General features: G+C 36.5%; 1 protein-coding gene and 2 non-coding genes across 3 annotated transcripts in view; 1 reads left to right on the plus strand and 2 right to left on the minus strand.

Moving 5' to 3' along the window:
* Positions 1-13,237, plus strand: part of LOC121971972 (ras-related protein RABA5c-like) — a 39,718-nt gene extending 26,481 nt beyond the window's left edge. The window contains exons 4-5 of the mRNA XM_042523532.1: positions 12,949-13,056; positions 13,130-13,237. Coding sequence (XP_042379466.1) covers positions 12,949-13,056; positions 13,130-13,222 — 201 coding nt within the window. The 3' untranslated portion in view covers positions 13,223-13,237. The remainder of the gene's footprint in view (positions 1-12,948; positions 13,057-13,129) is intronic.
* Positions 5,125-5,197, minus strand: TRNAK-UUU. The gene has a single exon. It is a non-coding gene; the product is annotated as a tRNA-Lys (tRNA).
* TRNAK-UUU lies at positions 8,393-8,465 on the minus strand. The gene has a single exon. It is a non-coding gene; the product is annotated as a tRNA-Lys (tRNA).

Consider the following 13,237-nt stretch of genomic DNA (forward strand, 5'->3'; position numbering starts at 1 on the left):
TGGGACTTTCATTAGGAATCAACTCTTGACCTTGATTCACTCTTTTTGATGTGTGTCAAAAAGGGGGAGAATGGGAGAATGTCCAAAGAATGTTCAAGGAAGAACATTAGAGTTTGGGGAGAATGTTCAAGGAAGAATATTGGGAAACCTAAGTTAGGTTATCGGGTTAACCTAACTTGTTTATGGTTTTGTCAAACATCAAAAAAGGGGAGATTGTTGGTGCAACCTTAGGTCAAGGTTGACCTGGTTGACCTGACTCGAGTTGACCTGACTCGAGTTGTATTTTGATGTTTGACGAGAAGTTCTATTCTGATGTTTGACGAGAGTAGAAAAGTTGTATTATGATGTTTGACAGAATACAAACTTGGGAGATTGTGGGTGCAATCTTTGGTCAAGGTTGACCTGGTTGACCCGAGGTGAGTCGACCTGATTCGTGAAAGTCCTAGTGAGTGAAGTCAGGCAAAGGAAAGTCCTGGTGAGTGAAGCCAGGTGAAAGTCCTGGTGAGTGAAGCCAGGCAAGGGAAAGTCCTGGTGAGTGAAGTCAGGCAGTTGGAAAGTCCTGGTGAGTGAAGCCAGGCAAGGGAAATCCAGATAGGTCAAAGTTGACCAGACATCTGGTGAAAAGTCTAAGCAGGGAGCTTGGCACGAGTAAAGTCCAAGTATGGAGACTTGGCACGGAAAAGTCCAAGCAGGGAGCTTGGCACGGGAAAAGTCCAAGTATGGAAGCTTGGTATGCGAAGTCGGAGAGGACTTGGCAGCTCGTTCTCCGGACTAGGTCAGAGAGGGCTCGGGAGCTCGTTCTCTGGACCAGACAGAGTTTGAGAGGGCTCGGTAGCTCGTTCTCCGGACTAGGTCAGAGAGGGCTCGTTCTCTGGACCGGATGAAGTCGGAGAGGGCTCGGTAGCTCGTTCTCCGGACTAGGTCAGAGAGGGCTCGGTAGCTCGTTCTCTGGACCGGACGTGGAAGTCGGAGAGGGCTCGGTAGCTCGTTCTCTGGACTAGGTCAGAGAGGGCTCGGTAGCTCGTTCTCTGGACCGGATGGAGTCGGAGAGGGCTCGGTAGCTCGTTCTCCGGACTAGGTCAGAGAGGGCTCGGTAGCTCGTTCTCTGGACCGGACGAAGTCGGAGAGGGCTCGGTAGCTCGTTCTCCGGACTAGGTAGGGTTTAGGGCTGGGAGCTCTAAACCTGGATCGGTCTGGTGACCGATCCAATGATACGCTGGTTGGCTGATCGGTCTGGTGACCAATCAGTAACCAAACAGTGTGTTTCTGTGAATTACCTGATCTGTCTGGAGACCGATCAAAAGCGAAGAAGATCGGGAGAAGAAAGAGGGGGGATCGGTCTGTGGACCGATCCACCTGAGTCCTGATCGGTCCACAGACCGATAAGAGACGAGGCCAACTCTCACAGAGAGTTGGCTGATCGGTCTGGGGACCGATCAGCCTAAGGCCTGATCGGTCCCAAGACCGATCAGAACACTCCTGGACCGATCAGGAGTGTGTCTGATCGGTCCAGGCCCTAGCCGTTGCGGCACAACGGCTAGTTTATGTGTCTTCTTCTTCGCAGGTTATATATCGAGGTTGAGGGCTTCTACAGTAACAGTTGTTGCTCTTCCTCCTTACTGCAATCAGAGCTTTGCTGAGCTCTCATTTTCCTGAAGCTTCGTGGAAGCTTCCTTCGGCTGGTTCCTGCTGTTGTAGGTGTTTCGTGAAGTTGCTGCTTCATCCAGTCGACGAGAAGGCAAGCTGTGTTTTTACATTCTTACTGCCTTTGTATTGTGCTGTATCTTTGTACTTCTATCTTGCTGTTGCAAGAAGTTTGTGGCGAGGTTTCTCCACCCAGAAGGAGTTTCTATTTGCCGATTTTCCGGGGTCTCATCCACCGACGGATTGAGAGGATTCGTCCACCTTACGGACACGCCGAGGAGTAGGAGTTTCATCTCCGAACCTCGTTACATCGCTGTGCTTGAGGTTTGATCTTTTCCACTTTCGTTTCTACATTGTATTTCTGCTGCGCTAACTTGATTTGTAGAAAGAAACGCGAATTTGGGGTCGGTTATTCACACCCCCCCTCTCTAGCCGCATCCGAAGGTCCTAACACTTGACATATAATAAGCATCTATTAAGGATGCCCATTCAGAATTCCTAGGAAAGATGTTAAGCGCGTACTTTGGCGAATCTTGGTTGGTTACCTTTTGTCCGAGATTCTTGAGTTCGGTGATGAGCTCCTTGATCCTTGAGTGAAGGTGTGCAATGGTTTCTCCTTCTAATCAGAGGTTGCTAATCTGGTTCCGGAGCAGGTCCTGTCTCGCTAGTTTGGCTTCGAACGTACCTTCATATAGCTCTAGGAACTTTTCCCAAAGTTCCTTTGCTGATTCGTAGGCGCTGATTTTGTTGACTTCTTGTGGAGGTAGCACGTTCAGTAGATGAAATTCGGCTCATCTATTTGTTACGAAGTCTACTTGCTCCTTCTTGGTCCATTAATATTCTTCTTTGTCCTTTGGTGCTACCAAACCATACTTTAAGATTAGTAATAAATCAAAGTTTGTTTTGAAGAATACCTCCATCTTTCTTTTCCAAATCGTGATTTCCCCCTCGAAGTTAGGTGGGTAGATGCTTGGTTCGGCCATCTCTTGTGCTTCATTTGGCGGTTAGTCCTTTTGAAGCGTCTTTACTCTGATACCAATTATTGGTCCCTTGGTGGCCGACTAGAGAAGGGTGAATAACACTGCATAAAAATAAAAGAAGCAAAAAACATTTCTCGAACTTTACATCTTTATTAAGATAAGTACTTGTATAAAAGGAATTAAGAAACTAATTAAAGAAAGAGGAGGCATAACAGTTTACTTGGTTTGTAATCAAGAGATTGTTAATTCAAGACGTTGGAAGTCCACTAAAGTCTCCTTTAGGCAGAAAAGCTTCTTACAGTAGTCACATCTCACAAATACAATGCTAAACTCAAATAGAATTGATTACAAATGTTGTACTCTATATTTTTCGGTGTTGTTTAGCTTCTGGGATCAGTGTTGTATTTATAACCTTGATCGGGGCGCCTAGAAGGGTTTCAAGCGCCTGGATGTGGATAGAATTTTATCCTCGTTGGAATAGATCGTGCAATGTCACATTTCGATAAAGTTTTTGGTCCAAGCGCCTGAAAGGGTTTCAAGCGCCCGAACCGGGTAGACATAGCCCCCGCTGGGCAAGGCGCCTAGGGGAGCCCAGGTGATCCAGGCACCTGGACCGCGAGTCAACATCTTCTTGACCTTTTGGTCCAGACTCTTACTCCGGTCCCACTCGCTTAGATCCGGATCTTCCGCTCCGGCTCCGCATATTTGGGTGATTTCGGCCATTCGGAATAGGGATCACCCGAACTCATTTTCTGGCATTCTCAAGCAACTTGTCGCTCCGACTTCTCATCCCTCGGAAATGCTGAGTCTGTTGACTCTCTCCCGTGTTGTCCTTCTCGCTAGCTGCGTCTTTCGCTCGACCTCCTATGCTCCTAAGTTCCTGCACACTTAGACACAGGACATCAGAATATAACAGTACCTAACTTGACTTGGTTGATCACATCAAAACTACCACAGGATACTTACACTTCAGATTGGTCAACTTCTTCACAATTGGTAAAGCAATTAGACTATAAAATATTCTAACTTTAAACTTCTTGTCATTCATCAAAACTTGAGTTAGATTATTAGTGCAAATTGCACCAACATCCATGACCAAGGTAACTTGAATACCTTAAGTCGAAGAAAACTTGCATCGAGCTGCAATGAGATCTTCATTGTTATATCTATATATGTAAAAAATCATATGAAGTCTCATAGCATGTCACTCTAATGAACTAGTTACCATAACTAGCATCCATGCTTAACTCTCAACATCCCAATATCTCTGGTCAGTGATGAACAACTGTTTGGTTAGACCAAGAAGTATAACCCGTGCTTGTCTCACATAATCGTTGATGTCCGAACTCATCAATTCATCTACTATGAATTATTTTAATATATTCATAATTACACATGTAGATATGCTCACAAGTTATGATCCAATCACAAGTTCTCTTATGTTATGAATTATATTACAGATATTCAATAAATGAGTTACGATCAAATCATATACATAGAGAATGTACACTCAATTAGTAAAACTTTATTTATCCAATAAATAAATATAAATCATAAGATAATTGTCTTAGGACACCTCTAAAATATAACATATGTTATGCTCCTTCACTCATTTTTGCACTTGATTTCTACGACTGAGACGACTTAGGACTCCTAGAATCACTCCAGGAGCCCAAAGTGATTCGATACACCCCGAGTTGTCTCAGTCATGAAAATAAGGCACAGAAACGGGTTGGACACTATATATATATATATATATATAACTTTCACACCTGCATGAGCGCCCTTCACAGGTTCGAGGCATCTCAAACAATTTTTTTATTTTTGGGGTTTAGGGTTTAGGGATTGGGTTATACTATTAAGCACAAAAAAAAATTAAAAAAATTTTGGATGTGCATGAGATGTGCAAGGTAAAGCAAGTAGGATATCAAAACTCTTTCTATATATAATTTTGATATGATGTGGACCGGTTGTGCGCGATGTTATTGTGTGACTGAGTGAGGCGAGACACCCGGAAGCCATTCGGGCGCCCCAAGTAAGTCGCACTCGGGGAGTCCAACTCTCGTGATCGACTACGTGTACAAATGTCTATGAGAGTCATTGACGAGAGTCACACACGGGAATCGGGCAGCATAACATTATATATTTATATAAAGGAATATTACCCTATTTACCATCAAGTTTTTTTTTTAATTTAGAATTTAGAATTTAGAATTTAGAATTTAGTCTATAGGTTTAGGATTTGAATTATAGCATTAAAATTAAAATTAAAATTAAAAATAAAAAAATACCAAGGTTAGTACGGTATCGAATAATTTTGTATCTCTTTTTTTTAAAAAATATTAAAATAATATTTTATTTGTATTAATAGGGTTAAGAGCTTCACTTTACAATTGCTTTAATCAAAACTGCTTTAAAATGTTGAGTTAATTTCCTACCTTTTATTTTTTCTGATGCAAATCAAATATTTTTAAAAGAAAATTAAAAATTAAAGAGAAAACGCCGTCTGTGGGAATCGAACCCACGACCACGTGGTTAAAAGCCACGCGCTCTACCAGCTGAGCTAAGACGGCAATTGTTATTTAAAAATACATAAATATTTAATTTACTTTTAGGCATCTTAAGTTTTATTTATTTCATTAAATATAGCATAAAAAAATATTGTATCTAAAATGAAAGTCATTCCAAAAACATATTTTTGCGTGCATTTTCATATTTTGTTCATCAATATATGATTTAATCTAAATCACTATGATTATATATTTATGTCTAGAATGTTTAGAATATTTCTCTTCATACATGTGCACCTTTTGCCCACAGTCGATGTGCGTCAATAAATTTTTTCATGCTCAAGAATTTGTTAAGGGTGCAAAGAACCATAGATAAGTGCCGAGTCACGTTCAAAGTTACTCGAGCTGTAGCCCTGCGGTGGAGTTCAAAAAGGATAAACTCTAAATTTATCATGGAAGGAAGAAAAAACCACAGAGCCTAGGGCATGACATCGGCTTCGATGTTCATAGCCCATAGTCCAAATAAATCACTCGAGTTAATTCCGCCATTACCCAATAGACTATATGATCTGTCATGGTCACATTCTCAACACTCTCTAATAGACTCTATTATCATGTGAAATTATAATTCATCAGTGGTTGTCGGAAAAGGAATGGTATGTTAGGACCTTCGACAGCTGACTAGAGGAGAGGAGGGTGAATACCCCTACATAAAACAAGATAAAAAAAAATCTTTCTCAGCTTATAATATAAATAAAATGAACACTTGCATAAAAGAATAATAAAGAAACTGAAAAAAAGAGGCACAGCGAATTACTTGGTTACAACCGGGAAGGTTGTTAATCTAAGGCGAAAAAACACACTAAAAAATCTCCTTAGCAGAGAAACCTCTTATAGCAATGAATGCACAGAAAAAAAAAAAAAAAAGCTAAACAAAAAACTAAGAGTGCACAAGTGTTGTTTCTTTGTATTTCTCGTTATTATTTAGCTTTGTCAAACCTAAGAGCGCATAAAAACTGGAAGGGTTCCAGCGCCTGAAGGGTGACAAAATTTTATTCCCTTCGCAATGGATTGCGGTTAAACGCGATCCGGATAAAATTTGGTTCTGGGCGCCTGGATCAGGAAAGTCAACCAAGTTGACTTTTTCAGTCCGGGCCTTTCCCTCTGGTTTCGCTTGCCTCGGTCCGGGTCTTCCGCTCCGGTTCCTCTTGCTTGGGTGATCTCGGCCATCCGGAATAGGGCTCACCCGAACTCAACTTCTGGTCTTCTCGAGCAAGCTTCCGCTCATGACTTCTCATCCCTCAGAAATGACGCGCGCCTCCTTCTCGTCCATCCGCGTACTCTTCCGTAGCATCTCGTCCCTCAGACGCATCGAGCCCGTCGGCTTTCTCTCGTGTAGTCCTTTTCACTAGTTACGTCTTTTGCTTGATATCTTGTGCTCCCAAGTTCCTGCACACTTAGACACAAGATTAAACACAACATGATCTAACATAACTTGTTTGATCACATCAAAATAACATTGGGGTACCAACAGAATGTAGATTGAATTTTCTTCCAGGAAGAAAATAATTTTGAGTAATGTTTACCGTGTTCTTGACATTAGAAAAAATCTTATATCTGCTAGTCTAATGTGTAAGAATAGGCTTAAGATTGTACTTGAGGGTAATACATATATTGTATCAAAGAATGGTTCCTTTATAGGAAAAAGGTTATTTATGTGAAGACATTTATAAGCTAAGTGTTAATGATAATAAAATTATGAATTTAGATTATACTAAGTATCTTATTTTACAATTTAAGATGAAAAATCTCGGTGAGGTTGATATTATCTTAGGTATAAAGTCATGAAAAAATACTGAGGGTTACTGATTGTGTCAATGTCATTATATTAAAATGTTTCTTAAATGTAATTAATCACTTGAAATTTTAAAAATCTAATACACCATATAGTACTAGTATTAAATTACTAGAAAATTCTGACAAAATAGTAGCACAAATAGAATATGCTAATGTGATTGGTAGCCTTATGTATTCTACACACTGCACAGGTCACAGTGTGCAAAATGATGACAAGATTCACAAATAACCCAAGTGTTGAACATTGGAACGTAATTGAGAGAATACTTGGTTATCTTAAAAGAATTATAAATCTAGGTTTGTTTTATGGTAATTTTACGATGGTATTAGGAAGATAGTTGGATGCTAGTTGGATAACCAACATCCATGAATATAAATCCACAGCTGATTGGATTTTTATAATTGCTGGAGGTATTATTTTTTGGGTTTCTAAAAAATAAATATACATAACTCACTCAACTATAGAAAGTGGGTTTATAGTACTGCATGCAAAGAACAGAATGATTGAGAAATTTTTTATATAATATTAAGTTGTAATCACAATCGATGCCATCTATTTTTTTCATACTGCGATAGTGAAGCTACATTTCGAAGAGCTTACAACAAAGTAGATAATGGAAAGTCTATGTAAATAAGTGAAACAATTGATATAAGATAGTTGTCCATATGGTCTATGTTAGCACCAATAAAAATCCAAGCGTTTCGATACACCACAAATCTATTCCACCTTCATAGTTCTCTTTTTCCAAACAAATTACTCTAACATTCAGTGGATTATTTATTCCAGTGATTCTGTGTTGTCATCTTCGACTACCAGTCTTAATTAATCTTAATTATTTGAGATCATATAGTTTCTTAGGTTTCATTGTTAGTTTTTGGAAAATCTAACCCACATGAATTTTAAAATATGAAGAACTCACGTTTAGAAAATACAAGAATAAGAAGATCTAATTTCATTAATTAAACATGATATAAGAAAGTAATACATAAATATAAAGACAAAGAATTTAATTGAAAAGTCATCATTGTCTTTAACATCGTCCAAAAATAATACCTGAGGAAGAAAAAACAAAAACAAAATAAAAAGATCTTTTAAGGGGTTTAGGAGACTTCCCTTTATATAGACAACCAATTTATTATCATCTTATAAATGATAAGGAATCAGATTAATATATTCTATACATTCAGATCATATTCAATAATCTGAAATCCAATATTAACCCATATTCGATAACAAAACTCAATATATCACAGAATTTGATTTGTAGTCATATTAACCCATATTCGTAGTGATTTGATTATATGTGAATTGTAGTGCATTTTATGAGTTCATTCATTTTCTTTGTTTTATGACGTTTGCTGACGTAAATTAAATATTTTTAAAAGGGGAAAAAAAAGAGACGCCGTCTGTGGGAATCGAACCCACGACCACGTGGTTAAAAGCCACGCGCTCTACCAGCTGAGCTAAGACGGCTATATCTACTGAATAATAAATATCCTTGAATATTTAATATTATCATTATCTAATAAGTAATAAACACATTTCAGCACACTTAAATTGAGATAATTTATTCCATAAAAAAACCGGGCAGAGAGAGGCTTGACATTTCTACCAAAGAGTAGCATTCAATTTTTCACGTCAAGAGCATATATATATATATATATATATAAACATATGTTTCTCTTTCCATAGAAAGGGAAAAAATCAAACTTAATGTATTTAAGGGTACTAGATTATTTAGCTTTCTATAGAGTGTATGATCCTAAATCATCAATCAAAATTAGAGATTGTTGAACTTAGATTCTAATATAATTATGGAATCAAGAGATATTGAACTTATCAAAAATAAATTCAATTTTAATCTAATGATAGTTTGGAATCTAGTAATAATCAACCATGTGAACATACTCCTGGTACCTCTACTCAAAACAAAAGAAAATAGTCTATGACATCTTTTGAACTAAAGAGAAGTCAACGGGAAGGGAAAACAAATTAGTACTAGAATTTATTTCATCTCAAGTTTTAACCTTTTTTGTTGAAGGAGATAAAAATAGTGTGCATAATAAATTACCTTTATTACTTAATATAGAGGAAAATCCAAAAATATTTATCTAAGCAATGCTATCAAGGGATGCCTCCTTTTGGAGAAAGGTCGTGAATGATGAAATGGATTCAATAATATTTAACTAAATTTAGATTTTGGTTGACCTTCCTTTGGGATCTAAACAAATCGATAAGCAATAAATGGGTGTTTAGAAAAAAAAAGAAGTACAATTATGATGGATTTATACAAATTTTCAAGGATAGATCATTAGCAAAAGGTTTTAAGCAAATATGTATGTGGTATATATTATTCGATACATATTCTCCGGTAGTTAGATTAACATTCATAAGAGTGTTATTTGCTATTGCATCAATTTATAAATTGTATGTAAATCAAATGTCTTTCTAAATGGTGATTTAAATGAATAAATTTATATGGAATGGCCTAAAGGGCTCTTATTATCGGGAAATGTAAAAAAAGATTTGCAAGTTAGAAGTTTGATCGTGTTATTTTATCTCATGATTTTAAACATAATAATGCTAATAAATGCATATATTAAAAATTCACAAATAATTTTGGAGTTATTTTATGCTTATGTGTTGATGACGTACTTCTCTTTGGAACAAATGTGTTAAATCGAAAGAGCTAGAGAGGAAGGGTGAATAGCGCTCGTGACTTTTTTACTCTTTTGTAAAACATTTCGAGTTAAAGCATATTGGAAATAAGAAAATAAGCAAAAGAAAAGAAAGAAACACATAGGAACACAAGTATTTTTACTTGGTTTAGAGTCTATAGCGACTCCTACTCCAAGAATCGCACGTGAGAGTATTTTCATTGGACAATCACTATTCAATCGAGAAGTTACAAATAAAATTTGAATTTAAGTACAAGTAATTGAAATATAAAACAATACCAATGACTTCAAAGTAGGTCTTGATCGTAGTCGTCGTCAGAGTAGTGTTCGAGCGTCATAGAATCGTTTTTGAGCAGCGCATAAGAGAGAAACTTCTTTGAATTGATGTTCTTCAGCTATAGGTCGAGGGGCTTTATATAGGCCCCCTCCGGGCGCCTAGACCTCCTTCGGGTGCCTGGACTAATGTCAGCGTGGATGCACTTCGTCAAAACTTGATATTTGAAATTCTTTCCAAGTTTGGGTGCCTGGACTCGTCCGAGTGCCTGGATTGTGACGTAGGCAAGCGAATCAACATACACCACCTTAGCTCCTGAGGCTGCCCGGAAGTCCAAGCGCCTGAATTGCCTTTTCCAGTCTTTGTCTTTCTGCAAAATAGAGTTAGTCCAACAGATAATATGTAAAGTAAAATAATATTTGGCAGCCTCTGGACTGTCCAGTCTTGACTTTGAGTTTCGTTGAAACTCTAGATCGAACCGATACCTACTGTTCCCTCTACGGAAACACACCCTCATCTACTCCTCTCAGGAGAGTTTACTTTTTGCCAAACTGGTCTTCCAGACTGTTTGATCTTTTGCTCAGCATCCAAAACTTCAGGACTTTCACCTAATATCTTCGACCTTAGGATTTCCCACCTAGTGTCCACGACCTTCAGGACTTTCACCTAGTGTCCTCGACCATAAGATTTTTGTCCGACGTCCTCGACACTACAAAAAAATGGAGGTTTCAGCACCGGTTTTTTAGAACCGGTCAAATGACCGCTCTTATAGCTTGAATCCGTTTTATAAAAACCGTTGCTATATATCTTGATTTGCAGGGGTTCACATAACCAACTCTAAATTATATAATTTGCAGCTGCCAAATGTGGTCGCTACATGATATCAATATTAGAAGTGGTTTGTGACCGCACCAAAATGCATATTTTAGAAGTGGTTTCTATAACCGCTCCTATAGCTATAATGAGAACATTTAGTAGCGGTATGTAACCGTGGCAAAATTATGTCAGAAAAACCCTTAAATATTTATTTTGTGGGTTGATTGCATCCCTGTCTATACAATCTTGACTATGGGAAAAGTTGTGTTTACTAGCGAAAATATTTCGTCTAAATCGAATTTGGTTGGTAAATAAAAGATTTACCAGCTAAATTGTACTTTGGCTAGTAAATAATTTTAATTACCGACAAAAATTTATTTGGCAAGCAATTTTAATTTATTATTAACACAAGTTTAATATGGTCGGTAATGTGTAATTTTTTACCTAACAAAATTAGATTTGGTATGTAATATTTAATTTATTTACTAACCAAAATTTGATTTGTCTAGTAATATTTAACTTTTTACTAGCCAAATATATTTGACTAATTTTTTATCGGTAATAGTTAAATTTATATGGTAATATTTAATTTTGTTTGTCAAAAAAAATAAAAAATTTAGTTGATAATTATTATAATATAATTAAACTTTTAATCAATGTATGGCCAATCTTAATTATTTAATTGTTAATCAATAATTAAAATTAGTTTATAATCTGTTTGTTTTTTTTAATTTTCTTTATATCATTTTGTTTTTTTTAATTCTCCTTAGGTTTCTTTTCCCAAACCTCCTCAAACGCACTAACCCATCTCATCCGACCATTCCTCTCCTCTATTCCCGCCGAAAAATCCTTCTTCTTCCTCTACTCACACCGAGAAGCTCTAAATCTCCGTTAATCCTTTTCGAACAAGGTATAGTCATTCCTTGCAATTATCACTCACTCCATTCTTTGGTTTTTGAATGTTCCTTTTAATTTGATGAATATCCTTTTGCGTTTGTGCCTTCTGTGCACTTATTTGAATAAACAACAAGGTTGGAATCCTAAGGTTTAGGGTTCTGAAAGCTAAGGATTAGTGTACTTATCTGTATTTTTTTTTAATATGCAACTCCTCTCTTCATAGCTATGAGTTGAAATCGCTACAAGAAGCAGCGACGCCGAGAGACCCCAAGAATCCAGAGTTTATTCTTCCTCTTTACATTGAAGAAAATTGTAAGCGCAGGGATCATTTCGTTTATATTATATATTAGTATATTACTTTGTTATATCTGATTTCATGTGAGTTTTTTTTCATAGACAAAATAAATGTAATAGAAACAATAGTGAAATTATAAGATGACGTATTCAGCCTTAATAGATCTTAATTGATACTGGATAAAGCTCAAATGATGGGGGCAACATGGAGGCGTTGGATGACTGAAATCAAAGCTAAGTCTTATGATCCGAATACTCCATTGGATGAGCTTGTTTCCATTCGTCTAGTTCCTCAAAAGTTGACTCCTGAAGTTTGGGAAGCATTGTGCCATTACTGGAACACTAATGAGGTTGTAAATATATTCATTATTTTTTTTTTATATATGACTAGTGTCAAATTACATGCAATTTTTTTTAGAAAATTTCAAAAATTAATCAAGAAAATGCGAAGAAAAAAAGGAGGGAGTCATGAGTCGTACAAATATTCCATCCTTGGAGCATAAATTTGTAAGTATCAAATTGTGTTTTGTTTTTACAACTAAATTCAGATAATCCATTTATAGTGTAAATCATGAAAATCCTAAACGACTGAAGTTCTATGATTTTACTTAATATGTCATGATAGTGATCGATTATGATTGTTTTGCTACCCAATACTATAATTTTCTTTTTTGTGATTAGTTACTTATTTAATTGATAAAAAATATGATTTGATGTATGTTTTGTATTTTTCTGTACAATATTATTAATGTGATGTAATTAGTTAGAGTCAAAATTTATTTCAATTATAGAGATGTGAAGTGCCTTAAAGTAGTATAAATAAAATAATATTTCTTTGTGTGGTCTTTATGCATATTTAGTTAGAAGGTTTTCTCATTAAAATCCTTCCAATTCCTTTCATAATTCATCTCTTTGAATATTCATTCACTGATAAAAATCCACAATATTTGTTAATGTTACTAGACACTTGATCTAAAAATGATTTTTCTATAAGTAGTTTCAGGAAAAAGGGAGAAAACCTACTCGCATTGAGATAATAAAAATAAGTCATCGAAGTAAAAAGAGAGGAGATGCTCCTATTGATGATGAAGTGGTCCGAGTTGAGGTAGTAATTTCTTTTAATTTTTCATGTTTATTTCTCAGTATTCTTCGCATTTTATCAAATATTTTTTTGATAGGCTTTACTAGATGAAGCTGTGCGGCGTCGACTTCAAAACAAGCCTGAGGGAACTCAACCTACAGAAGTGCATGAGGACGCATTTCAGTTATAATTTCTTAACAATTTT

Source organism: Zingiber officinale, chromosome 4A (genome assembly GCF_018446385.1).
Source record: "Zingiber officinale cultivar Zhangliang chromosome 4A, Zo_v1.1, whole genome shotgun sequence".
NCBI classification, from domain to species: Eukaryota; Viridiplantae; Streptophyta; class Magnoliopsida; order Zingiberales; family Zingiberaceae; genus Zingiber; species Zingiber officinale.